The sequence below is a fragment of the Bubalus bubalis genome, chromosome 11 (genome assembly GCF_019923935.1).
Source record: "Bubalus bubalis isolate 160015118507 breed Murrah chromosome 11, NDDB_SH_1, whole genome shotgun sequence".
NCBI classification, from domain to species: Eukaryota; Metazoa; Chordata; class Mammalia; order Artiodactyla; family Bovidae; genus Bubalus; species Bubalus bubalis.
This window is the reverse complement of record NC_059167.1, coordinates 26375845-26403303: the sequence shown is the minus strand read 5'-3', so window position 1 is coordinate 26403303 and position 27459 is coordinate 26375845. Positions and strand designations below refer to the sequence as shown.

The 27459-nt window shown below is 46.2% G+C and overlaps 1 protein-coding gene across 1 annotated transcript in view; it reads right to left on the bottom strand.

Moving 5' to 3' along the window:
• The window catches only part of SPTB (spectrin beta, erythrocytic), a 130725-nt gene that overhangs the window by 58563 nt on the left and 44703 nt on the right, over positions 1-27459 (bottom strand). Inside the window, exon 2 of the mRNA XM_025295355.3 lies at positions 14892-15090. Coding sequence (XP_025151140.2) covers positions 14892-15039 — 148 coding nt within the window. The 5' untranslated portion in view covers positions 15040-15090. The remainder of the gene's footprint in view (positions 1-14891; positions 15091-27459) is intronic.

Below are 27459 nucleotides of genomic sequence, written 5' to 3'. Positions count from 1 at the left end.
TGAAGGAAAAGCTAAGAAGTTTAGATTTAATCCTAGAGGCCAAAGGACCCACTGAAGTGATGGCAAGATCATTTCCTGAAAAAGGAATTTGGAAAACTCCCAATGATAATAAAATGACAAAACATTTCAGCTTAAATTTAAAAATAATTGTGCAAATTCTATATTAATCTAGAAAGTCTCCAAAGGCTCACCAAAGACTTGAACAAATGGAAAAATCACACAAAATTCTTGAATAGGAAAACTCAATATCATAAAGATGTCAATTTATCCTAAATTTATATATTTAATATTATTTTTTAAAATATATAAGTTTGAGGGGAAACTAGAAAAACAACTAGAAAACTCATTTTAAAAATAGCTAAGAAAATTTCAGAAAAGAAGAGTAATAAAGGGTAACCAATCATCCCAGGTGTTTTTTCTAACAAATATTATAGTATAAAGTTATAATAATGAAACTGTGTGATACTATCATATGGATAGACAGATTAATGGAACAGAAATAGTCCCAAGTATATATAGGCATTTAACATCTGATAAAGGTGGCACTTCAAATATGAAGAGGAAAAATGGATTATTGGGTATAGGGTGTCGATGATAAGATCTCTTCAAGAAAATTAGAGATATCAAGGGAACATTTCATGCAAAGATGGGCTCGATAAAGGACAGAAATGGTATGGACCTAACAGAAGCAGAAGATATTGAGAAGAGGTGGCAAGAATACACAGAAGAACTATACAAAAAAGATCTTCACGACCCAGGTAATCACGATGGTGTGATCACTCACCTAGAGCCAGACATCCTGGAATGTGAAGTCAAGTGGGCCTTAGAAAGCATCTCTACGAACAAAGCTAGTGGAGGTGATGGAATTCCAGTTGAGCTATTTCAAATCCTGGAAGATGATGCTGTGAAAGTGCTGCACTCAATATGCCAGCAAATTTGAGAAACTCAGCAGTGGCCACGGGACTGGAAAAGGTCCGTTTTCATTCCAATCCCAAAGAAAGGCAATGCCAAAGAATGCTCAAACTACCACACAATTGCACTCATCTCACACGCTAGTAAAGTAATGCTCAAAATTCTCCAAGCTAGGCTTCAGCAATATGTGATCCGTGAACTTCCAGATGTTCAAGCTGGTTTTAGAAAAGGCAGAGGAACCAGAGATCAAATTGCCAACATCCGCTGGATCATGGAAAAAGCAAAAGAGTTCCAGAAAAACATCTATTTCTGCTTTATTGACTATGCCAAAGCCTTTGACTGTGTGGATCACAATAAACTGTGGGAAATTCTGAAAGAGATGGGAATACCAGACCACCTGACTTGCGTCTGAGAAATCTGTATGCAGGTCAGGAAGCAACTGTTAGAACTGGACATGGAACAACAGATTGGTTCCAAATCGGAAAAGGAGTACGTCAAGGCTGTATATTGTCACCCTGCTTATTTAACCTATATGCAGAGTACATCATGAGAAATGTTGGGCTGGAGGAAGCACAAGCTGGAATCAAGATTGCTGGGAGAAATATCAATAACCTCAGATACGCAGATGACATCACCTTTATGGCAGAAAGTGAAGAACTAAAGAGCCTCTTGATGAAAGTGAAAGAGGAGAGTGAAAAAGTTGGTTTAAAGCTCAACATTCAGAAAACTAAGATCATGGCATTTGGTCCCATCACTTCATGGCAAATAGATGGGGAAACAGTGGAAACAGTGTCAGACTTCATTTTTGGGGGCTTCAAAATCACTGCAGATGGTGACTGCAGCCATGAAATTAAAAGACGCTTACTCCTTGGAAGGGAAGTTATGACCAACCTAGACAGCATATTAAAAAGCAGAGACATTATTTTGCCAACAAAGGTCCATCTAGTCAAGGCTATGGTTTTTCCAGTAGTCATGTATGGATGTGAGAGTTGGACTATAAAGAAAGCTGAGTGCCCAAGAATCGATGCTTTTAAACTGTGGTGTTGGAGAAGACTCTTGAGAGTCCCTTGGACTGCAAGGAGATCTAACCAGTCCATCCTAAAGGAGATCAGTCCTGAGTGTTCATTGGAAAGACTGATGTTGAAGCTGAAACTCCAATCCTTTGGCCACCTGATGCAAAGAGCTGACTCATTTGAAAAGACCCTGATGCTGGAAAAGATTGAAGGCAGGAGGAGAAGGGGGTGACAGAGGGTGAGATGGTTGGATGGCATCACCGACTCAATGGATGTGAGTTTGGGTAAACTCCAGGAGTTAGAGATGGACAGGGAGGCCTGGTGTGCTGCGGTCCATGGGGTCACAAAAAGCCGGACACGACCGAGCAACTGAACTGAACTGAACTGATAAGACTCGGTGGCCATCCAGGAAAAATTAAATTAAATTCACATCACATACTCTAAGACAAATTTCATTTGGGTCAAAAATTGAAACGTAAAAAACAAAACCATAAAAATACCAAAATCAATTATAGTAGAATGTTTTTTATGTTAGTGTAGGGAAGGGTTTTCTAATTCCAACACAAAATCCAAAGCCGTAAAATTAAAGACTAAAAGTTCAACTGCATTAAAAAATGTTTGTGTGGGATAAAATACCATAAGCAAAGTCAAACAAACGAGGCAAAGTATTTGTAACTCACATCACAAAGGGCTAACTTACCTTGTAGGTAAAGAAAATCTATAAACTAATGAGAAAAAAGACCAATAATCCAATAGCATAAAGAAATAAGAATGTGAATAAAGAGTTAACAGAGAAAAGTTATAAAAGTCTCTTAGATGTATAAAAAATTATCCAAGCTATTCATAATAGAAATACAAATTAAAAACATACATATACATACAAACCTAATACATAGTCCTTAATTAGTTTAAACAAACTAATGATAAAAGACATCTTTGAGACAACAGGAAAATTTGAATATTAAGTGAGTATTAGATTGTATAAGGGAATTATTCATTTTATTAGGTGTAGTGACAGTATTATAGCTAAGTGGGAAATGCTCTTGTTATTCAGATATTCATGCTAACCTATTATGATAAAGTAAGAGTAGAATGTCATGATAATCTTCACTTTACTTTAAAAATATTTCAGCCCCAACATGAACAAGCAAATATGGCCAAATATTAACAGTTCTTAAATCTAGGTGATAATTCATTTTACTTTTATCTCTACTTTCTCACATGTTTGAAAATTTTCATACTAAAAGTACAAAAGTAAAATGAAAGTACATCAAGACACTATGTTTTACTTATCAGATTCACAAAGATCCAAAAGTGTGATAAAATACCATGTTGGCAAGGAAGTGGGGGAGAAAACATTCATATGTTTTTGGAGAGGGTGTAAAAGGCAATTTGGCAAGATGGATCAGAATTATAACTGTACTTACTTTGGGACCCAGTAATTCCATTTCTAGGGATTTATCCTTCAGATAGACATACATTTGCAAAATAACACATATCAGTTTATTCACTGCATTTTTGGAAATAGAAGATTGGAAACACTCTAGATGTCTACCAATGGAGGATTGGTTAAATTAAAATTATGTCTAGACCATGGAATACTATATCTGCATAAAGAATGAGAAGCCCATTTGTGTACTAATATAAAATAATCTTCAAGATACACTAGGTGGGGAAAAAAGGACAATAAGGGACAATATATGGTGGGGAAAATCTGAGAAAAACAATACAGACTATTTGCTAATATATGCAAAAAACATTCCTGGAAAGATACATGAAAAGCTGGTAACACTGGTTATGGGAAAAGAACTGAGCCTGGAGAACTGAGATGGGAAATGTTGTTGTTCAGTTGTGTCTGACTTTTTGTGACCCCATGGACTGCAGCACACCAGGCTTCCCTGTCCTTCACCATCTCCCAGAGTTTGCTCAAATTCACATCCAGTGTGTCAACGATGCCATCCAACCATTTCATCCTCTGTTGCCTTCTCCTCCTGCCTTCAATCTTTTCCAGCATCAGGGTCTTTTCCAATGAGTCTGCTCTTTGCATCCAAAGGACTGGAGTTTCAGCTTCAGCATCAGTCCTTCCAATGAATATTCAGGACTGGTCTCCTTTAGGATGGACTGGTTGGATCTCTTTGCAGTCCAAGGAACTCTCAAGAATCTTTTCCAACACCACAGTTCAAAAGCATCAATTCTTTGGCACTCAGCTTTCTTTATAGTCCAACTCTCACATCTATACATGACTACTGGAAAAACCATAGCTTTGACTAGACTGATCTTTGTTGACAGAGTAATGTCTCTGCTTTTTAATATGCTGTCTAGGTTGGTCACAGCTTTTCTTCCAAGGAGTAAGCGTCTTTTAATTTCATGGCTGCAGTCACCATCTGCAGTGATTTTGGAGCCCCCCCCAAAAAAGCGTCTGTCACTGTTTCCATTGTTTCCCCATCTATTTGCCATGAAGTGATGAGACCAGATGCCATGATCTTAGTTTTCTGAATGTTGAGCTTTAAGCCAACTTTTTCGATCTCCTCTTTCACTTGCATCAAGAGGCTCTTTAGTCCTTCTTCGCTTTCTGCTATAAGGGTGGTGTCATCTGTGTATCTGAGGTCATTGATATTTCTCCCAGCAATCTTGATTCCAGCTTGTGCTTCATCCAGCTTGGCTTTTCACATGAGGTACTCTGAATTGAAGTTAAATAAGCAGGGTGATAATACACAGCCTTGACGTACTCCTTTCCCAATTTGGAACCAGTCTGTTGTTCCATGTCCAGTTCTAACTGTTGCTTTCTGACCTGCAAACAGATTTCTTAGGAGGCAGGTAAGATGGTCTATCTATTTATTCCTGCTATGGCTTCCTATAAAATTCCTTGACTGTTTCTTGTATCTCTCTTATCTCTGTTAGAAATCTGCTCTCAAAAGTAGAAAATAAAAAAAAAATTTTAAATAGAGAATAGCAGCCTAAATATTCAACAGGGGATTATTTAATGATTTTGGCACATTTATATACATGAATAAGGTGGAAGAACTTCCAATAGCAAGAAAAGATATTATTATATATTTTAAGGGAAAATTCAGATTATAAAACTACCTGTATAATATAAAACTACAATATAATATTGTAGACCTATATACATAGATTCATAGAAAAAAGCTAATGATGTGCTATATTATAGCGGGGTGTTAAGACTGTGGGTGACACTTTGTTTTGCTTATCTATGTTTACTAAAATGTCTGCAATGTACATACATAACTTTTATAATAAGAAACAACAGATGTCATAAAGAAAAATGGGACATAGAACTCAAATCCCAAAGAACAAACGACTGATTAAAAGTCAAAATGTATCCTTCTTAAGGAAGTCTGAATTTTCACCAGAGCATGGCTTTAAGCTATGGGTAAAGCTAGGTGGTCAGAAAGGCAAGTGGGAGAAAAGGTACCAAGGGAGGCCTTGGATCAATAGCCTGGCCTGGAAATAAGCATTTACTTTTTTTGCAGGTTTACAAAGGGATTTCCCTCCATTTCATGCCAGGAAGCCAAGAACTTAGATAACCTGAGAGAGGGATATCTGAACTTGTGACAAACCCCAGTGGTAGAGATACCAACCCATTATAAAGCCTAGCATGGGGCGGACTCTCAGGGACATGTCAAAAATGATCCTGCTGGCACAAATTCTACTCCTCCTGTTTAGTCTGGGGAGGAATTGTTCTTTCTGCTAACCAACTTTCATCATACTGGCATTGTGAACAGCTTGGGCACAGTTCTTTCTGCCCATAAGGATTTCAAAGCCAACTAGGGTTGATCCTAAGAGAAAACTTAAAGATGCTTACTACATATGCCAATGCATATTTGAATATATACAGATTCCTTTAAATGCAAGAATAAAGCACACAAGACTGACTCTAAAAGTAAGCAAAGTTAAACACTAAGATGCTGGTTAACTAGATCTGGGTACATTAACACAAAGGAAGGCTATAAAGCCATGAAAATGATAATCTGCATATTTACAGGCATGAAAAGATATTCATAATATATTTCTCAGTGAAAACCAGTCTAAGATTATAGATGATGTTTATATTTATACATATACATAGTCTATGTGTATGTATAAATACAAAAATGTATCCAAAGATATTACAATATCTATATGGGGTATTCACAAATGTCTATACTTTCTTTTTAATCAGTTTTTCTAATCTTTTCTACACTAAATATATATTCTTATGTAATAAAAATGTTTAAAGATGTAAATCACTTTGTTTTTAAAATATAAAAGAGGATTTTTATGTATTTCTTAATAAAATAGGGTTTTTATATATTATAGGAAAAGTTTAAACTTAAAATATTTCATGCGAACAAATGAAGAAATGAAGCCACCAGTCTTCCATGGTGGCTCAGACGGTAAAGAATCTGCCTGCAATGTAGGAGACTTGGGTTCGAAATCTGAGTTGGGAAGATCCCCTGGATTAGGGCATGGTAACCCACTCCAGTATTTTTGCCTGGAGAATCCCCCTGAACAGAGGAGCCTGGCAGGCTACAGCCCATGGCGTCGCAAAGAATTGGACACGACTGAGCAACTAAGCACAGCACAGCATGTGAAGAAGGCTAGTTTTGATCCAGGGCTTGAAGATGATAATACTTCTAGAATGGCAGGGAAGGAAGGAGGGGTCTCTGGTGAAAACTTGCAAACCCGTGTGTGTGTGCATATGTGCATGAAGGTGTATGCGTGCGTGCTTTGGGGGTGAGGGTGAGAAGAGTTTACTGGAGCAAAGAAGTCAAAGGACAGCCTACGGAAACTGAACTTTATCCTCCAGGAAAAGAAGAGCCAGATAAAGTGATACCTCACTAAAAAATTGCTGGAGGAGAAAGATTCTAACCACCCTACATAAATGGGATTGGACAAGGGAGAGGCTGGAGCCCAGGAAACTCGCTCAGAGGCAGCAGCAAAAGTCTGTCTGATGTGCCAAGGCCTCATTGACATGTGAACTATGGGAATGAAATGACAGGAGATGATCTGGACAACATCACAGGACAAGGGGCAGCTGGCCCTGGCAGGTGACAGCATTTGGAGGCTGTAAGACAGAAGTAAAAATGAGTTCAGGGTTTTGATTAAAGAGGCTCAAGAGGCTGGTGGTGAAAGGAAACATGGGAAGAGATGTCTTAGATGGAGTGCCGAGGAGGAGATAATGCAGACCTGAAGGACATTCAAGTGCTGTTGCCTCAACAGCAGAGGGCTGATCTTAATACCCTGGGATTCTAGGCTTGTCCTGGCCCTTCCTGCTGTGGGACTTACCTTGTCTAGAAAGGAGAGGGCAATAGTTACACCTTGCCAACTTCAGAGTGGTTGAAGGGCCAGTGAGATCTGGATAAAAAGCACCTAGAACACGAAGCAGCTGTACAAACACCAAGCACTGCTGTTATGCACGCAGGTGGTGGCTGCATGGAGAGAGGACACTTGCTGAGAACACGAGGCCGCAGAAGTCAAAGATGGCCCAGGATTCAGCCTCAGCCTAGCTGTTAATGAACAGAGAGAATTTCTGGAGAACCCACTGATTTACTGAAAAGGGTCGATTCCCTTCCCCCAAGCCAGGAGTCAAAGCTCCGAGGTTCAGGGTAAAGACACATGGTCAGCCCTGCCTCAGGGAGCTTCTCCCCAGGTTCTGAGCTGGAAAGTCCTCCTACAACATCTGGTTCAAGCCCCTTATGTTACAGGTGAGGAACCCGAGGCCCAGAGGAGAAGGAAAGTAAGTTGGCCAAGGTCACCACACTGGGGAAAGTGTGATGGCAACAGGAGGGCAGAAGAATTATGTGGTGGGGACGAACCACTTTTCTGCTTCTGGTGGCCACCAAGCTGACTCTCCCCGCCACCTTCTCTTTCCTGGACATTTGTGGAGCCTCTCTGCAACCTGTTCTCCCCATTGAGGTTAGAGTGATCTTTCAAAGCTAAACGTAACCACATCACTTATTTGTGGTGGATTGGGATGCATGCTAACTTCCTTCATAGCTCAGTTGGTAAAGAATCCACCTGTGATGCAGGAGACCCTGGTTCAGTTTCTGGGTTGGGAAGATCCGCTTGAGAAGGGATAGGCTACCCATTCTAGTATTCTTGGGCTTCCCTTGTGGCTCAGCAGATAAAGAATACGCCTGCCATGTGGGAGACCTGGGTTAGATCCCTGGGTTGGGATGCATGCTGATGGGTTGGGAGCAGCACCGTCTGTCTGTCAGGCCCTTTTCTGAAGGCCACAGTCTCTGTCCTGAAAGCCTACAGCTCTTCGTGTTGAAAATTCCCACCCTTTGATGCTTCAATTCTGCCGGTCCTTTGCAAGCAATCCCCTCATCAAACATCACCACTATGAGTTACCTGCTGCTTCCTGCCAGGACCCTGAGGATACTCAGGGCCTTTGAAGGCCCCTGGTGACTTGGTTCTTACCCGCCCCTCCTATCTCCACTCACTCATCCCACACTCTTACTCAAACAAGCCCCCACTCATCCTTGGACAAATTATAAGCTGTGGATTATGCTATAAATGCACAATTCCTAGTAAATCTTCATAGCATTTATCCTAATTTGTCATGACATACATGTCTACATGTACAAAGACACATGTGTGGCTATTTTTTTTTAATTTTTAATTGGGAGATAATTGCTTTACAATGTTGTGTTGGTCTCTGTCATACATGAACATGAATCAGCCATAATACATGTGTCCCCTCCCTCCTGAACCTCCCTCCCACCTCCCACTCCCATCCCACCCCTCCAGGCTGTCACAGGGCACTGGGTTGAGCTCCCTGTGCCATACAGAAAATTCCCACTGAGCTATCTATTTTACATACGGTAATGTGTATGTTTCAAGGCTACTCTCTCATGTGTGACTATTTGATCGATTTCTTTCTCACTAGACTGTAGAATGAGACTCCCTGGTTGATCCAGTTTTCAGAGTCTGAAGGCCAAAGGGTTTGGAGACAAAATGCTGCCAGAGACTCAGCTACTGGCCTCCCTGTCATTCTTTCTCTGTGACAAGATATAAAGGGAAAATGAACAATTGCTTCAGTTGCTCTGAAAATGACACTCTTGGCACCTCTTCAGCCAAGCAGCAGGCAGGGGGCCCCCGTGGGGGTAGAGGGGCGGGGGTGCTGGCTGCTCCCAGGAGCCAGAAGCACAGGCAAGGCCTGGTGTCAGGACCTGCCTTTGGGAACGAAGCTGACAGTCCACAGGAATGGCCTAACGATGGAGGAAGCTATTAACATGGCTCACTCAGACTGCACCCCACGGGGAGGGAACAGTGTCTCATTATTAACCTCGGTGTATTAATATTTGATAAAGCATCTTCATGATGATAGATAGCAGTCACCCAGAGAAGGGGAAGAGCCGAAGTTCTGCAAAGCATTCTCAGAGAGGAAGAACAGCTTTTATTGAGAGGGGATGATGGGAGAAGGTGTATGTCCTGGGCAGGAGAAAACTGCCCTGACCACACAGGGCAGTCAGCACAATGGCCTCTCTCATAGGTTGGGCTGCACAGGTAACTGGCAGGCTTCTCTGTGCAGTGGCTTGTCTCAGGGGAAGGAGGGGGACTCACAATGGCTGACCTCCAAGAGTAAGCTGCTGAGCCAATTATTTTTTTTTTCTTCTGACAGTACATTAAAATGATGGCTGATGATTAAAGATATTTCCGTGAATAGTACATTTTCCCAATACGTGGTCTCTAAATAGAACTCCATTCCACGTTTTTAAATCAGAGAAGAAAACATCTTAAAAAGTTCTCACTAATGACACCATCTTTGTTCTCACAGGTAGCTTAAGAGAGACACTTGGGCTGTGCACACCTGATGGATGCCTTTTGGTCTCCAGCAGCTGCTTTTGAAATTGTCATCTTACCAGGCTGCCAAGAAGTTGCTGAACCCTCCTGGCACAACCGTGGTGAAACCCTGCTTTCTGAAAGAAATCATTCACCCTCTGGACATAAAGCCCTTCTCAGGCAACTGGGGCACCTGGGCTCAGCATCATCCTGGGGTAGGTGGGGAAAGGGGAAGGTGGGGGGAGGCCAAGCATCACTTTTTGCCACCAAGATCAGGCAGGAATCCACAGCACCGTCTCCGGGGAGTGTCTGGGGTGTCAAGGCTGGCGGGTGGGGAGCAGCACTGCCTGCTGTGTCCGAGGACCACTCCCCTAAGGCTCTGATGGAAAACCTGCTGGCCACAGACCTTAACCTGGGGGCCTGGGTTCAGTGGGTCTGAAAGGCGTTCCAGGTTCCCAGCGGAGCAACTGTACGCTTCAGAGCACAGGGACACAGCCTGCAGTGCGCCGTGGCGTTCTCTGAATCATCCCTGACCAACCTCACCATCGGCCTCACCTCATTTCTAGCAAGAAGGCAACAAAGAGAGAATGCGGGAAGGAGGCCCGTCTCTAGTTCAAAACATCACTTGCATTCCAATTTAGAGGCAAAAGCAGAGTGAGCTACACAGTTTAGTGAGTTAGGTCTTAAAAGGGAGGCTCTGTGTAGTCTGTCCCTTAGTAAGTGTTCAATGGGCCAAAGAAGGAGAGGAAGGACATGTTGGTCCTCCCCTCCCCACAGCCTCCTCAGGAGGCCCCAGTCTGCTCTCTGCATCACCGCCGTCCAGATGTCTCTACAGCGAGGAGCTGGAAGTTACACAGCGGGCGGCACTTGAGAGGCGGGGAAGCTGAGCTGTGTGCGTGCGCAAGACAGGCAGGGGATGTGGGGAGGATAAGGCACAGGGTTTCTCTTCTCGGGGCACCTTTCTGTTGCTTTCCTCCACTCCTACCCCCCTAGCTGGGTCACATCTGCCCTGAGGCAGCGCCCTCACCCAAATCTCGGGGGTACACAATCGAGTGCAAGGCTGTGTGCAGTGCAGAGGCCTCCTCTGGGATGAGGAGAGGGGGCACAGAGGGCGGGCATTTGGGCCAGAAATTCCGCACAGCCTGCAGTCCCTCATCCAGACCGGCAAGTGCTTACTCGGTGGCGTCCAGGATGAAGGACAGGAGATGAGGTGAGACACAAAGGGGAAGACACAAAGGCTGGAACCTCTTGGAGGGATGGGAACGTGGGCTCTCCAGCTGCCTTCCTTCCTCCAGTCTTTCAAGGCAAGTCCCACAAGTAGGCAGGTGCCAGAGGCAGGCATCAAAGCAGAGGACGGCCTCCTGTTCAGGAAGAAGCCTCAGGACTCACCTGCCACCAAACCTCAAGAACCGCTGCCAGCTTTAGAGGCCAACACTGAGGGCAGCATTTGCCCGGGGACCTACCAGGCTTCCAATCCTCCCTTGCATCGCCAAGGTCAAATCCATCCCCATCCAGCAGCCTCCTGCAGCATCTTCTTACCCACCTCCCCCTTTGCTTTAGTCAGGCTGATCCAGTTTCAAATGCAGAGTAATTCATTCTGGAGAGAAGTCAGGTATCTGTATACCAAGGTGGAGGTTTCCAGGCAGAATAGCCAGATGGCTTGTTTATTTTGACTCCAGGAGGAAGAGCTGGGAATGATTTGAAAGGCAGGAGGGAGACTGTCTCCTTTGGAGCTCAGAGGAAGGTGACTCAGGAGGCAGAATAGACAGAGTCCACTTAACCAAAGGCAAGTCTTCTAACCACGGGTCACTAAGTAGAGAGGGATCAGGAGGCACTGCCGCACTAAGAAGGGCATCTAACAAGGCCCCGTCATCCTTGGTTTCTTGGGTCTTCCCATCGCCCAGCTAATGGCAGAGACACACCTGGGATCCTGACTGGATGCCTAGGAAGAAAGTGCTGCACAGCAGGGGGCTTCGTCCCCATGGCCACTGGGTCCCTGGGGTCCAAGCCAAGAGCTCCAGGCACAAGCATCAGCCTAATTTTACTGGTTCCTGGCTCCTTGTCAGACCCAACCCTTCTAAGACAAAGCAGGGTGGTGGTTAAGAGGGAAGAAAATGGCCCCGGAATGGCCAAGGTAACTGGGACATTGTCTGGACTGATGATCTCAAATATTTGAAGTTGGAAGAAGACAAGGAACAGAAAGATACTATTAATATTCCTGGGAGTTCCCTGGCAGCCCGGTGGTTAGGACTCTGCACTTTTGCTGTCGAGGGCTTGGGTTCAATCCTTGGTCGGGGAACTAAGATCCCACAAGCCGCTGGACTGGAAAAAAAATACTGTTCCCAAATAGATTTCCTGTAAATACTAACACTCATCAAAGGATTTAATTAATACAAAACTTTCATAAACCTTATCTTACTCGATCTTCACAACAACCTTGGCAAAATACTACGGTCTTCATTTTGTAAAACAGGAGACTGACTGAACTGTCCTGCAAGGCGGTAGCCTCAACGGTGGAACCAGGACCTGAATCTGGGTCTTGTGACATTTTCCTCCTCACTCCAGGACCTTCAATTTCAGGTGGAAAAGGCCAGGCCAACCTCTCCAGTCCTGCCACATGTACCTATGAAGCAGATCACCACCATCTTAAAAGAAAAACAGGGCTGCATGCCTTCCTTGCAGTAATACACCTAGGAGTGGGGGAGTGGCCATGGAGAGTGCAGAAATGGTGCAGACCAAAGGTAGCTTCAGCTCCCTCAGCCTCTTTGGAGAGGCTGACAGCTGCCTAGACTGCCAGGGGAGCCCCAAAGATGGCACTGAAGAGAAAAACATCAAGAAATTAAAACTGGTGGGGATCTGGGTGTGGGAGGCTATTGCTCCCTGCTTCTGCTCCACCCACCCACCAGAATGGTCAATTCGGCCACTCTACCTTGGACCTTCTCAAAGCTTTAGCTTCTCCCACAGATCACTCAGAGTGGACACTCAGGAGAGGAAAGTCAGTTAACTGGTTAGGGTTTTATTTGTTAAAAAAAAAAACCCTGAATAGACCCCAAACTTGCGTGTTTACTTGCTAGCCAGATGTTCTAAATGGCTAAGATCCAGGCATGTAACTCTATACTCTGTGGTTCTGCTCCTCCTGGGGGGCTTTCAGATGCTATGATAGAGGAGATGCACACTTGTATGAGGAATACACAGGCTGAAGGACGCTCTTTCCTGATCAACCGGCTCAACTTACTTCCACCAGTTTCCCAGGCTGCGCATCAATTAGACCAGGCGGCCATACATATCAGCCAACTGGACCAGCTCTAAGCCCATTGTCCTGTGAGCCACACACACCCTTCAGTCCCCAGCCCAAGGACCAAACAAGTCCCTGATTCTCCCTGTGTCTCCCGCTTTGTTCTCTCATTGCTATTTAATTATGTGTCTTTCCCATAGTTCTTCTCTAATTCTATTCTTGCTAATTAATTATGAACATCATTTATTTCCCTAATAGATCATAAACTCCTCAGAGACAGATACTATGTTGAGTCCAATTCTGTGCTCCCCTTTATCCATGTTCATGTCTGGGTAGAGGTTCAGCTTTGCACATAGTAGGCATGTGACTGATAATTGTTAAAATGGAATTTACCCTGGTTTCTTCAAAAACAGGCTATCTGTGAAACACAAAAGACAGCCCTACCCGTCAAGCTGCCCTTTGACAAACTTTACAGAGTATGGTATCCTCTCCCCCCGGGTGTATCTCAGGGTCACTGCAGCCAGACCTGGCCAGCAAGAGACACAAAGAAAGTCAAACCAGACTGGCAAAGGCAAGGGCTTCAAGCCTGGTTATTTAAAGAGGTTAAAATTACATAAGCAAAAGCAAGGGACTGGTGCTGTTATACATTCCCAAGGAAAACCAAGGAAGGATTTTGTGGGGTCAGGGGTGGCGAGGAGGAGATGAGGGAAGAAGAAAGGGAGTTTCTTGCAAAGAGCAAAGACCAAACGGGGGATGGCTGAGACCTGAAAAGATTCCCCCCCACCACAAGGAGTGAGACATACCATCCCTTTTACAGGGATGGGAGGCCCAGACACTCCTGCGATGAGGGGTCATCATGGTCTCAGAGAGGCCCTGCTCATGCCTCAAGATGCTGGAGAACTGGGCACCAGGGAGCTGAATGCAGGGAGAGAAGGTGGAAGAGAACCACCAGGAACCTCAGAGAGGGCCATGAGCACTGGCAGAGGGAGAATCACCCCAGAGAGTGCTTATGGGAAAGGCTGTGCCCTTCATACCAGGCGGAAGATGGAACAACCAATGAGGGGGAAACAAGTCTGATCTGGGCCAGTCACCAATGGAGCAGGTGAAGGAATCCACCCCTTTCCTGGGATAAAGCCACACACACCCACCACCACAGGACCTAAGCTTTCTTTATTGGTTGAGGACTTAGGGTCAGACAGAACACAGCTACCCTGGGACAGGTTCCAGGGAGGCAATGGTCATAGTGACTGGTGGGGGAAAAAAATCTCAAGAATCAGCTCTCAGCCAGCAGGGGAAAGAGAAGCCATTTCTACTAGAGATTTGAAGATCTCTCTCTCCCTCTCCATCCCTCCCAGTCTCTCTCTCTCTCACACACACACACATATCTATTATGAACCTGCTAAGTAAAAATCTAATTCCAGTTTAAGTATAAGAGGTTTAGTCCAGAAAATCCTCCTCTCTGAGGCAGTGTGGGGAAGATCTTATCTGTTCTCCATTTCCTATCAAATCACCCTTTTTCCTTTTGGGGCCACAGAGGAGATGATGAGAATTCCCCTATCCAGGACCAAGCAGGAGATCGAGGTAGAGAATGAGGCCCATGCCCCTCTGCCCGGCTGTCCCACCCCTCACAGGCTCTTTCGCCCAGACCTCCTCTTTACTTCTGACTGCAGCCACAGGTCATTCAGGGCAGAGGCAGAGGACAGGGCCCACCTGGCACCACTTTCTGCCTGGAAGAAAGTTGAGGGCACGTGGGAGGAGAGGCTGCCTACCCTGTGCTCAGTCCCAAGGGGCCCTGGCCTCTGAGCCACGTGGCCACGTCTCCATCGCCTCCCTGCCAGGGCTCACGCCAACACACCCAGGGGATTCATCACAGGCGGAAGGGCAGTGAACCTTGGGATTAGGAGAGAGGCTGTCCTAACCCCCATGGCCCCAAAGAGTACCTGCCAAGGCCTTGATCCGGGACCTCTCAAAGAGCCTGGCTGAGCTGTTGTCATTATCCAGCTCATCATCTGGGCCGTCCCAGCGGGCATTGATCCGGCTGTACGGTGGCTGGTTGCCCACGTTTTCAAACTCCGTGGCTGATGTCATGTCAGCAGGCTGTCCGCAGCTACGCCTGCCTCAGTCTTCATGGAAGGGTCCCTGGTGGGGGGACAGTAACACAGTCAGAGGGTTAGCGCCCAGCCCCTCGGACTTTGTCTCAGGGGAAACTTATTTGGAGCGGCCGATAGGAGCAGATCCTTGTGGGAGCAGCACATAGCACATGGTGCCCTGTGCCCGGCCACAGCTGACCAGGGGTCACTGGGTCACCCAGTAGAAAGTATTGCAGCAGCAGTAACAGAACAGTGCCAGCGGGGACAGAAGGTTGCAGGCAGCAAGGGTCAGGACGGCCAGCAGGTGGAGATGTCGGACGCAGCAAGCCTGCTTCCTCCAAACCCGCTGCTACGGCCACAGAGGCGGGTGGCTCTCCTGGGAGCCAGAGGCTGGCAGGGACGAACTGGGCAGAGCAGCGCTACCCTATGACCTGGGGACCCAACCTGGAGGGGAGGTGGGGACAGGGCAGGAGAGGGAGAAGCTGGGAGCTGGTGGAGTCTGACTCGAATGTGAATCAGTGGGGAGAGCGGCAAGAATGAGCTTTGAGATGCCACTGGTGCCACCAGCCCGGAAGCTGCACTGGGGAACGTTAACTCCTCCCAGAGGCTCCCAAGAGCCCTCTGAGTTCTTGGCCTACAGCCAACAGTCAGAAAGCTGGCTCTTGCTTTTGCCTTCTCTGAAGTGTGCCCAGGTGCTTGGACAAGCTCTCTGGTTGCATCTCAGGACAGACCATGGAGCCAGACCAGCCTGTTGTCCCTTTGAGGCCATCAGCATGATGGTGGGGTGGGGTGGCGAGGGGATCCCACAGACAACAGAGCTGTGTGTGTTCATCTGTGCTGTGCACACAGGTGGCAGGAGCACTGGGTCCTTACTCGCCTGTCATGTATCACGTTTATGCTTTCATTCATGATTAATTCACATATGCGCCAATTCCCTACGAGGTGGCGGGTACTATGCCAGGCATAGCACCTTATGAGTGAGACAGAAGGGCCCTGTCCTCATGGAGTTTATATCCCGGCAGCAAGCGGGATGATTAAAGAAGCACATACAATACGGTGTGATGCTGTGCCACAACTGGGAAAGAAGGGTAGCGTGAGGGACACATGCTGGATGCTGGGTGTCAGGGGAAAGAGAGTTTAAGCGGATTCCTAGAGGGAGCTTGGAGACATCCTGTAAAGGGAAGATGGAAAGGAACGAGTCCAGAAAAAAGGAATGAAGAGCAGGTGCAAAGTTCTGATGGTGAGAAAGGGTGTGGCAAAATTTAGCAATCTTATGATGTAGCTGGAGGATGAGGGCAAGGTCAGGGAGAGGGAGGCTAGAGCAGCCAGGCTGGGACCTGATGTCCTGGGCTTTTGAAGCAAGACGGGCTTCCCTTCAGTCTTAACTGTCTCAACTGTACCTGTCCTTCAGTCATCCCCCCAGGGAGCTTAAGAGACTCCAAGATCAAGTCTGTAAAAGAGAACAGGGAGCCCGGAGCCTTCCTATCCAAGAGGACAAAAGGGGGCGGGGGTGGGGAGGCTGTGAGGCAGACAAATGACAAGTGTTGACAACTAGTGAGCTGTGAGGTAAGCCACTCCCTCCAGGAGCGTGCGTGCACACACACAGTCATCCAACACACACACACTCAGCCACCCAAGCAGACGCGAGCCTGAGGAAGAAATGAAGCAAGCTGGTGTGCTGCAATTCATGGGGTCGCAAAGAGTCAGACACGACTGAGCGACTGAACTGAACTGAACTGAACGAGCCCAAGCATCACTGCAGCACCAAGGCCCTTGTTTTTCAGACAGAATCCCTTCAGGCTCTTTTTCCCTCACCTGACTAATCAATCCCACCACATCCCTTCGAGGTAAGACTGGAGCCAGAGTTATCCACACTAATTGCGCAAGGGAGGAAACCAGGGCCTGCTAGGAGGAGGCCCCCCCAAGGTCAACTAGGGAATGACGGCTGTTGGCTGGGAAGGGGGCCAGGCTGGGAAGGGGCCGCTGTACCCCCTTTGAGCGGGCAGGTGGATTTTAAAGAAGCAGGTGAGGAAAGAACATGGCCTGGGGGCCAGAGGGCATGCCTCAGCTTCCAGAGCTTGCCAAGGTGTTTGCTGCTGAGGGAGGGGAGGGTAAAGATGGGGGAGTCAGTCATCACCCCACCAGGTCCGCCCTGTGATTCCAGACCTGGGACCCAGAACACCCTCGTCCCTTCTGAAACCTGGCATCTTCAACGGTCAGGTGTGCTGCTTCCGGGGCGGAGATGTCCCACTCAGCTGGCCGGGCAGGGGTGGCTAGGAGGGACCCCTTATGGGACATCACCAGCAGCTCGGAGCTGTGAGTGGGGTGGGACCAACAGGCTGATCGTCTGAGCTGGGCTGAGCTGCCAGACGCACGGGGGGAGATGAGATCAGATCCTGCGTGCAGGAGGTAACCGGACCCTGGCTCTCTTTCTCATCTCGGGCTATTTTTAAGAGTGGCTGAGCTGAGCGAGGCCCAGGCTGGCCGCGGGGCCTGGGGAGTGAGATTACCTTTGCCGCGGCTCCGTAAATAAGTCTGCCCCAGAAAGATGAGCCTGAGTGGGCAGACCAGCAGGCCGGGCGTTCATGACAAGATTGATGGCCCTGGGTGCAGAGGAGCAGCCACTCGACAGCCATTCATTCTGCTTAAACCCGCCCTGCCTCCTGCGACCGGAGCTCAGAGGAGGTAGCAGCCAGGCAGCGGCTCTGCCGGGAACGTAAAAAAACACATGTGCGTGTCTAAATACACAACTCAAGGTGTTTTTTCTTTTTTCTTTAGGAGGGTCAGGTCTCCAAAGAGACTCAGAAACTAAAGAAAGGCCCTCTTCCTCTGGCTCCCCAGCCTTGCCCACCCCAGTGGCCTGCCCAGATGGCATCCCACCAGGGCCAAGGGGGTAGGGGTGGGCTCGTGTGCTCAGTGGCAAGGGGAGAATCGGGTGTGAGAGGCAGGAGAAGAAAATAAGAAAAAAGGAAAGCTACAGATGGTGATTCCAGGAAAACAAAGCAAAACTCGCCTAAAAACAAATTCAACCCAGGGTCACCCATAACCGCTACAATGTCCCTTGCAAGGCCTGGCAATAAAGAAACCACCATGATTGAAAAGAATAGCATATGCTGGGGACACATGGTGGGAACACCTAACCAAATGTGGGGCCATGAAAATTACATTTAAATTGGTATTGGAGAGGAAGTTGGAGCTGAGGCGATTTAGTCATGTTTTTAAGGATATAGGTAATTTCTGCAGCCAGACTGGCCCTCCATGAATATGTTAGTTACTCAGTTGTGTCCAGCTCTTTGTGACCCCATGGACTGTGGCTCACCAGGCTTCTCTGTCCATGGAATTCTCCAGACAAGAATACTGGAGCAGATAGTCATTCCCTTTTCCAGGCGATCTTCCTGACCCAGGGACTGAACCTGGGTATCCCACACTTCAGGCAGATTCTTTACCATCTGAGCCCTACATATGGCGGACAGCAATTAAATGGCTAAAAAGAGGCCCCAAACTGCATCTCACTTCCCTGCCAGCAAATCCAGGAAAAAAAATAGAAGAAGTAGTTCCATGTCCATCTACTCGCTAGTTTACTCTGAAGCCCCTTAGAAGTCCTTCTCATGACCCACCACCAGGGCCTCGTCAGGGTCTTCTCTGGTCTGTGTCCAGGAGAACCTGCCTTCCCTGTCCATCTACCGGCCTGACAAGCAGCTGAGCAAGTCTGTCTCCAAAACCACAGTCTGAGGCTCAGCCTCACCTGGTAGGCTTCTGTCACCCCATGACTCCAGGATACACTTTGAGTGGGATGGGTTGGGTCACTAGAAAACTTGCCCACAGCTCTGTACTGAAAAGCTCATGCGATTACACAGCACACTCGCTTGCATAACAAGCTCCTGCCTGGGAAATGGATTTCACAATATCACTGATGCAACCCACAGCTCCACTCTTTTCTGGTGTGCCTAGGGACCATCTGCTTTTGAGATCAGGTGTTAGGCCTTGGAATTTCAATCCCATGCGCTATGTCCTGTTAATCCCTGGGGTGGGTAGGAACCCAGGAAGTGGCTGTCATGGTATCTGAGCAGAAGAGGACGGATGCTTTTTTCTTCCTCTCTGTACCCCATCTCTTCTTCCCTGGACCACACAAATGTGAGCAGTAACAAAGCCCAGGAGTGAGAAATGGAAGAAACACAGGCTGATGCTGTGTTTCCTTAGCAGGGTCACGGGTACAGGCTATTGCAATAGCTTAAATACAGTCTTCCAAAAGCAGAGATCTTAGATTCTCTCTCTCTTTGTCTTTAGCTATAAGATTTGACCCCTTACTTGCTTCCTATTTTGTCCTGCTCCTTTATGCTACCTCTAGCCTGCTTTTAATGTGTTTTGGTACCATGCCAACCCAGGTCAGAAGATTAAATCCTAAAGTTTCCCTGGAACCTTCCTGCCAATCCTTTTTACCAAAACAGAACATTCCTCTACTCCCTTTGATTGTAATCTCACTGCATATTCACAGATACCTTAAAGAATAAATACATAAACACTCACTAAAACAGCAGGAGAACCAGTGAGACGCCCAGTGCAGAGTACTCTAAATCTATCTCCACCCCCACCCGCCTCCCCATCCCCCAGCTCCAGTCTGGCACCTCCATCTGTTTAGCAGACGTCTCCACCTAGAAATTACGGCTCAGTCTCAGTATGGCTGAGGCTGAGCCCACGGCTCCCAGCACAGAAGAGCAGGGGAGTTTGGGGACCATGGGGTGACAGTGAGGCCCAGACAAGCGTACCACTTGTGGATGACCATTTCTGCATCTAGACATCACCAGCTGTGCCTGGGCCAAGCCGCTGCCTCTCCTTAGAGCATGCTCTGCTTTCCCACATTCCACAGATCCCATCCCAACCCAGCCTGGCTGCCAGTTCATTGTTAGCAGGGTATGGTTTGGGGGTTCTTAAAGTCTCAAAATTTCTCTCCATGGTGGCCACCATCGAGGATATCCATCCATCTGCAACATCCTGGCCATTCTGGTTCACTACTGTTTGGTAAGGCTTTGCCCAGACCCTTCTGCTCCAGTTTCTATCAACAGGCAGGGACTTCAGGCCCACATGTCACAACTTGCCCGTCTTCATCATGGAAAAATCTCCTACTAAGAACTGGCTTCAGTCATGCTGCAGCTGCTTGGACAGGGGAGGGGGGGTGGGATCCTGGCCCCAACAGTTCTTACAGGGATTTGATTGGGGAACAGGTGCTGCCCAGCTCTGATACAGGGATTGGCCCATCAACCCTCTATCTTAACACCACCTATCAGCACCTCACATCCAACACAGAAGCAAAGGTCTACTGGGAATGATTAAAGGCAAGGGGAGAGAGGTAATCTTAATATACATTAAAAAACAAACAAACAACTTTTAGTTGTGGAATGTGGGATCTAGTTCCACCACCAGCGATCAAACTAGGGCCCTCTGCATTGGGAATGCAGAGTCTTTACCACTGGGCCACCAGGGAAGTCCCTAAATGGTTTTTAAAGATTATCTTCTATTCTGATTCTTGGGCTTAATATCTACATTTACAGAAAACTATTATAACCCGTCCTACTTCTTATCTCTCCCTACTCACTTCTTTCAAGATAGCCACTGGCCTCCTCCCCACAAATAAGCAAATTCTATAGTCATCAAATTAAAAACCTGAATGCCCAATTTCTGTTCTTCCATGAAGACTTTTCTAGTTACCTCTCTCTTCTCTGATGAAAACTGCACAGGGATATACTACGGTCTCAATATTTGAAGTAGTCAAGAATAGATTAAAATGCCTAGAGACTGGGAGAAAATATTTGCAAATGATGCAACCAACAGGCCTCAATTTCCAAAATATATAAAAAGCTCATACAATTCAACAATAAAAACAAACACCCAATCAAAAAATGGGCAAATGACCTAAACAGACATTTCTCCAGAGAAGACATTCAGATGGCAAACAGGCACATGAAAAGATGCTCAACCTTGCTAATTATTAGAGAAATGCAAATCAAAACTACAGTGAGGTACCACCTCACACCAGCCAGAATGGCCATCATTAAACAGTCTGCATATTGTCAATGTTAGAGAGGCTGTGGAGAAAAGGGAGGCCTCTTACCCTGCTGTTGGGAATGTAAATTTTCATACTGGAAAACAGTAAGGAGGTTTCTTAGAAAACTAAAAATAGAGTTGCTATATGATCCAGCAATCCCACTCCTGGGCATATATCCTGACAAAACTATTCAAAAAGACACAGGCACTCCTGTGTTCATAGCAGCACTATTCACAACAGCTAAGACATGGAAATAACCTAAATGTCCATTGATGGATAAAGACGATGTGGTACATATATACAATGGAATACTACTGAGCTGCCAAAAAGAATGAAATAATGCCACTTGTATTAACAGCAACATGGATAAACCTAGAGATTATCATACTAGGTGAAATGAGTCAGAAAGAGAAAGACAAATACAATATGATATCACTTATACATGGAATCTAAAACATGACATACATGAACTTATCTACAAAAAAGACACAGACTCACAGACATGAAGAACATATTGTTGTTTCTAAAGGAGTGAGGGAGGGATGGACTGTGAGTTTGGGATTATCAATGGAAACTATTATATATAAAATAAACAACAAGGTCCTACTATTTTAGCACAGGGAACTATATTCAATATCCTGTGATAAACTACAATGGAAAAGAATATGAAAAAGAATGTATACATATGTAAGACAGGATCGCTTTGCTGTACAGCAGAAATTAACATACTGTAAATCAACTATACTTTAATAACATACATTTTAAAAAGAATAGGTTGAAATAATTGTGAACAGCTGACTCATTGGAAAAGACCCTGATGTTGGGAAAGATTGAGGCCAAGAGGAGAAGAGGGCAGCAGAGGATGAGATGGTTGGATGGCATCACTAACTCAATGGACATGAGTTTGAGCAAACTCAGGGAGATAGTGAAGGACAGGGAAACCTGGTGGGTTGCAGTCCATGGGGTCACAAAGAGTCAGACATGACTTAGTGACTGAACAACAACAGTTGAGATATTTCTCATAAAACAACCAATTTGGAAAAGATAAGGAAAAATGAAACTATTAGATAACAGGTTGATGGAGAATTATACAAGATCAAGTTTCCAACACCTGAATTCAGCCATGAGTTTTAGTGTCATTAAGAATAAGACAATAAGATACTGTGTCTTCAGACATGAGGCAATTGTGAAGAGTATCATGGCCTATGACATTCTTACCAAAAAAGTTGAATCTCAATCTGATCAAGTCTGTAGAACTAGTTTTCCATTTACAGGAATTATACGTTGAAGAGACAAGTTAAATGACAACATGGGGAAACAAAGAGACAGATCCAGGAGGTGGGTCATTTTGCAGACAACTGGCTCCACTTCTTCAACAAGTCAATGGCATTAAAACAAATAGACTGAAAAAGAGGCAGAGGGTAGGGACTGCTGTGGATCAAAAGGGACTCAGGAGATGCAATAGTGAATGGATCACACACTTTGGAACTTGAATCAACACCAAAACACACCCAAACACGTTTTTAGGCAAACAGGGGTATCTGAATTGTGGATGATAACCAGGAATTATAGTCAATTATGTTAGGTGTGATCAGGACAGTAAGGTTATGTTACTATAGCCCTAGCGCCCAGCACAGTCTGGGTTCTTCCTCCTGCTCCAAGCTCACTCCCCAACCCAGTCCCCCACCACTTCCTGCATCCTGCAAGTCTCCTTTCAGCTCTTCTCAATTGTCACTCCCGCAGCTCTGGCTCTTGTGCACACCATGTCCTCGGCTTGGGACATTTTCTGGAGCATTTTGCATGTCTGGCTCTTCCTCTCTCCTCAGGTCTCCTCTTGGGGAATATTCCCATGTTGGAGTCCTCCCCAAGCACACCATATAGACTTAAGTCCTTTGTCATCCCGTCTGGGCGCTGTGCTCGACCCCTTCACAGCCCTTACCATAACTGTAATCACTCATGCATGTGTCAGTTTACCTTTGTTTTTGCCTCTAAAATCCCATGGACGGAGGAGCCTGGTGGGCTGCAGTCCATGGGGTCGCTAGCAGTCGGATACGACTGAGCGACTTCACTTTCACTTTTCACTTTCATGCATTGGAGAAGGAAATGGCACCCCACTCCAGTGTTCTTGCCTGGAGAATCCCAGAGACGGGGGAGCCTGGTGGGCTGCTGTCTATGGGGTCACACAGAGTCGGACACGACTGAAGTGACTTAGCAGCAGCAGCAGCAGCAGCACCTAGACTGTAGGTTCCTTGCAGGCAGCAGCCAAGCCTGTCTCATCCATTATTCTATTGCAGTCCCTAGCACCGTGCTCGGCACATACAGGTGCTCAGTGAATATTCTCCTCCTCCTCAAGACCTAAGCTCAAACTCTGGATCCACTATCCCACCTTATTCCCGATCCATTCACTTCGCATTCACACAGCCCACTTGCGTGCATTGAGGACTTATTCAATATTGATTCATCATCACAGCCAGTCATTAAGCCTCTGTAAAGTGTCTCCTGTCCCTCAAACCTTTATGTTCTAAAACTTCCATTTCACTCCAGGCCCTTACCATTACCCACCAGGACATGGGTAATGGTCCAAATTTGCTTGCACTCAACCTCTTCGATCCATCCTGCACAGCCCTCCTCACAATGACTCACCTCCGTTCCCTAGTTTTCAGCAACTGTCTGACGCACACCCTAACCCGGAGTTCTATGCCATTCGGTGTTGAGCGCATACGCTCTCTTATGCTAACTCTGCTCTAACGAAGAGGGTCCATATATCCTGCACTCCCACCTTTGTGTCATGTGTTTCTACAACTTTATTTGTCCCAGCAACCCATATGCTGAAATTCAGGCATCTTTCCTCTCTCCTGGCAATTTAAAACAAATACTATTTTTCACACATTTAGAATCACAGTGTAGCATTTTCCTAAAAGCTGAGGGAGGTCACCTTTCCCCTTCTATTCAGCTCCACGGATCACACACTGCTTCTATGACCACCAAGTGCAGGGGGCAGTCAGGTGGGCTCAGGGAAAGCTGCTGCTGATCTGTGTGCTGACTCCTCCTCCTCAGTTCCACTCCCTCCCCCAGTCTCATTTTTAATCCCTCATGAGGCCAGATCCTCATCATCTTTTCTTCTACCCATCCTTCCCATCCTAGGAGGAGGATGAATCTTTAGTTTTTTCTTCCTTCCATCTTCATTTTAACACGTTCAAGTCTTTCTCATCTTAAATAAAACTCCTCCTTGTCATCCTTTCATTTCTCCCTTTCAAAGTCAAATTTCTTGACAAAGTTGCCAAGAATAAGAACAGGTGATTTACAGAAGAGGAAATCCAAGAGGCTAAGACCCTAAAAAGAGATACTCCAGTTCATTAGCTAACAAGAAATGCTGATTTAAATAAGGAGACACCAAACTGGATAACACAAGGTGGTGATGTGCAGAGCAGGCACCTTGCACACTGCTTGCTGGTGGGAGTGTGGACTGGCCCAGCCATTCTGGAAGCTAGTGTGTGGTTCTCAGTCAGGTTACATATCTACAACCCTGTTCCTGGGCATACAGACTGAAGAAAACACAGGTCAAGAAAGAGTAGATATGAAGAGAACTTCACCGCAGCATTGACTGTCCTGTGGGGAGGTGAAGACAAACTGTGTGTCCATCACTTGGCGATGGACAGTAAAATGGGATGAATGTACACATGGAGGATCTTAAAAAATAGTGGATAAAATAAACAGAATGAGATTTATAGCACACCATTGACATAATTTCAAAGTGTTAGTCGTTCAGTCGTGTCCGACTCTTTGCAAGCCCATGGACTGTAGCCCACCAGTCCATGGAATTCTCTAGGCAAGAATACTGGAGTGGGTAGCCATTCCCTTCTGCAGGGGCTCTTCCCAACCCAAGCATCAAACCCAGGTCTCCTGTATTGCAGGTGGATTCTTTACCAGCTGAGCCACCAGGGAAGCCATTCAAACAAAAGGAAAACTCTTAAATACATGAAAATGGTTGCCTCTGGATGGAGTTAGGGAAATGGAGATGAAAGGAAACCAACCAACCAACCAACCAGGAGAGGTACCCTGACTAGAAAATGAGGACGATGAACTGAGAAGTATGATGAAGCCTCTGCTTCTAAAGTAAAAATAGATACAGTGTATTCATCTATAATATATTCATGAGAACCTCCTCATGCCATACCTAATTCACTCTTTATTGCACTGAAAGCTGGCTTCCCCCATCAGTTCTTCAAGCTATTCTTGAAGCTATTCATGGATACCTCCCTTCCTAGTTCCTTAAAACAACAGATGCATTTCAGGCCTTTATCTTGACTTCTCAGGAGGCTTAGGCTCTTTTGGTGGTCCCCAAGTTTCCTGAGATCACCTCCTTTGTCTTCCAGGACTTGCTCCTCATTCTGTCTTAACTGTCTGAACCTTTGTCCTTGGTTTGCTCTGTGGGCTTCTTTCCTCTACTGTCCCCTGAATGGTGATGTTCCCCAGAGCTCTATCCTGGGGCCCCTCTGCTCTTCGTCTGTCTACACACTCTTCTTAGACTATCTCCGGCACCTCTATGACCTAAATGATCTCATGCAAATGGCTTCCCAGTCTGTCTCAACTCCCATCTATCACCTTCAACTGACTTCTGAACATCTACCTGAAGGACCACAGGCCACTCATACTCAACATTATCCCCAGTTGAATCGGTCACCATTAGTCCTTATAGCCATGGTCCTAGTCCATCGATATCCCAATGGCCCAAACTCAAACCTGGGGTGATAGGACCCAGCATCTAATAAACTAAGGCCCTCAGTGTCTCTCAAATCTCCATTCTTCTGTCTCCACTGTGCCCCCTCACTTCTCACCACCGCCATCTCAAGTCTAGTGCTTTCCTGCTGAGTTCTCTGTACCCACGTTTGCTCTTTTGCCTACCATCCCGACCCATCTTCTACCTTGTGGTCAGAAAGATCTTCTTGGAATATAAATATGATGTCACTTCCATACTTTAATAGTTTCTCTCTCTCTCAGAAGGAAGTTTAAAACCCATAGTAAGTCATAGTCAAAGCCCTTCGTGATTTATCCCCTACCTGAACACTATTCTATCCAACCCTCCCTACTTCCTCAATCCTACTTTTCAGTCACAACAAACTCAATTCAGGTCCTCAGTGCTCTCTCTCTCTATATATATACACACACACACACACATATATATATATAGTTGCATATATTTTTCCCTAAGCCTGAAACAGTGGTTCAGTGGTAAAGGATCTGCCTGCCATTGCAGGAGACTCAGGAGACAGAGGTTCAATCCCTAGGTTGCAAAGGTCCCCTAGAGAAGGGAAGAGCAACCCACTCCAGTATTCTTGCCTGGGAAATCCCATGGAGGGAGGAGCCTGGAGGGCCACAGTTCATAGGGTCGCAAATAGTTGGACATGACTGAGCACGCACCCATGTATACATGTAAGCCTGAAACACACTCCCTCTTTTTCATAGTAATTTCTTATCCATTCGAACCCATCTCAGCCTCACTTCTTTTGAGAAAGCTCCCCATCTCCACGCATGTCCCCTGCAGTGGCAGTAGGTGGGGGGACATCTTCCAGGCTCCCCTCACTGTCATCAGAACACTTCCCATGACCTAGGAGAATAATCCATTTTTTTGTCTTTCCCAATAGATAATAAGTGGCTTGAAGCCAGGGACAGTCTTATTCATTCTTTTCATCCCAGCTATCCAGGGTAACTCCAGGAACATAAAATGAGGCCAGGAGATGCTGAACAAATGGGTGAGAAGGGAGAAATGCTGAGAAGGGCTCCTGAAGAGCTAAGAACAGCTACTGCAGAGGGCACACCATCGGACGGCCAATCTGGAGGTCAAGGTGGTGAAGAGGCTGGGGACGTGGCACATACAGGACTGCTGTGGATGCGGCTGGTCCTGACATTCTCGCTGTTGCCCCTGCTGTTTCAACATCACAATCCTGCCATCACCTCCTCTTTTGCTGGACTGTGCTGGCAGAAGAGCAGGCAGTGGCAACAGGGCCCAGCTCCATGATCCCATCTTGAAACCTTTCAGAGCAGCTCTGACTCAACCCACGCCTCAATCTCCTCACCCGAGACACTGATGAAAGCAGCCTCCTCTCACCCAGAACTCATCTAGACAGGGATGCCACGCCCCACTCAGCCGAGAAGTCTTTTAGATATTCTTTCCTGTGTCACAAAAATGTCAGTCACAGAATGGTTTCTATCCATACAGCTCTGCTACCCAAACAAAGAGAGCTACTTTAAGAGTTGAACCTATAAATAATATATAAGTTATGGGTGCCAATTTGGTATTCATTCACATTAGAGCTTTTCAAATAATTCAATTAAAATTAATCTTTTAGATGTTGCTCAGGCCCACAAGGACTC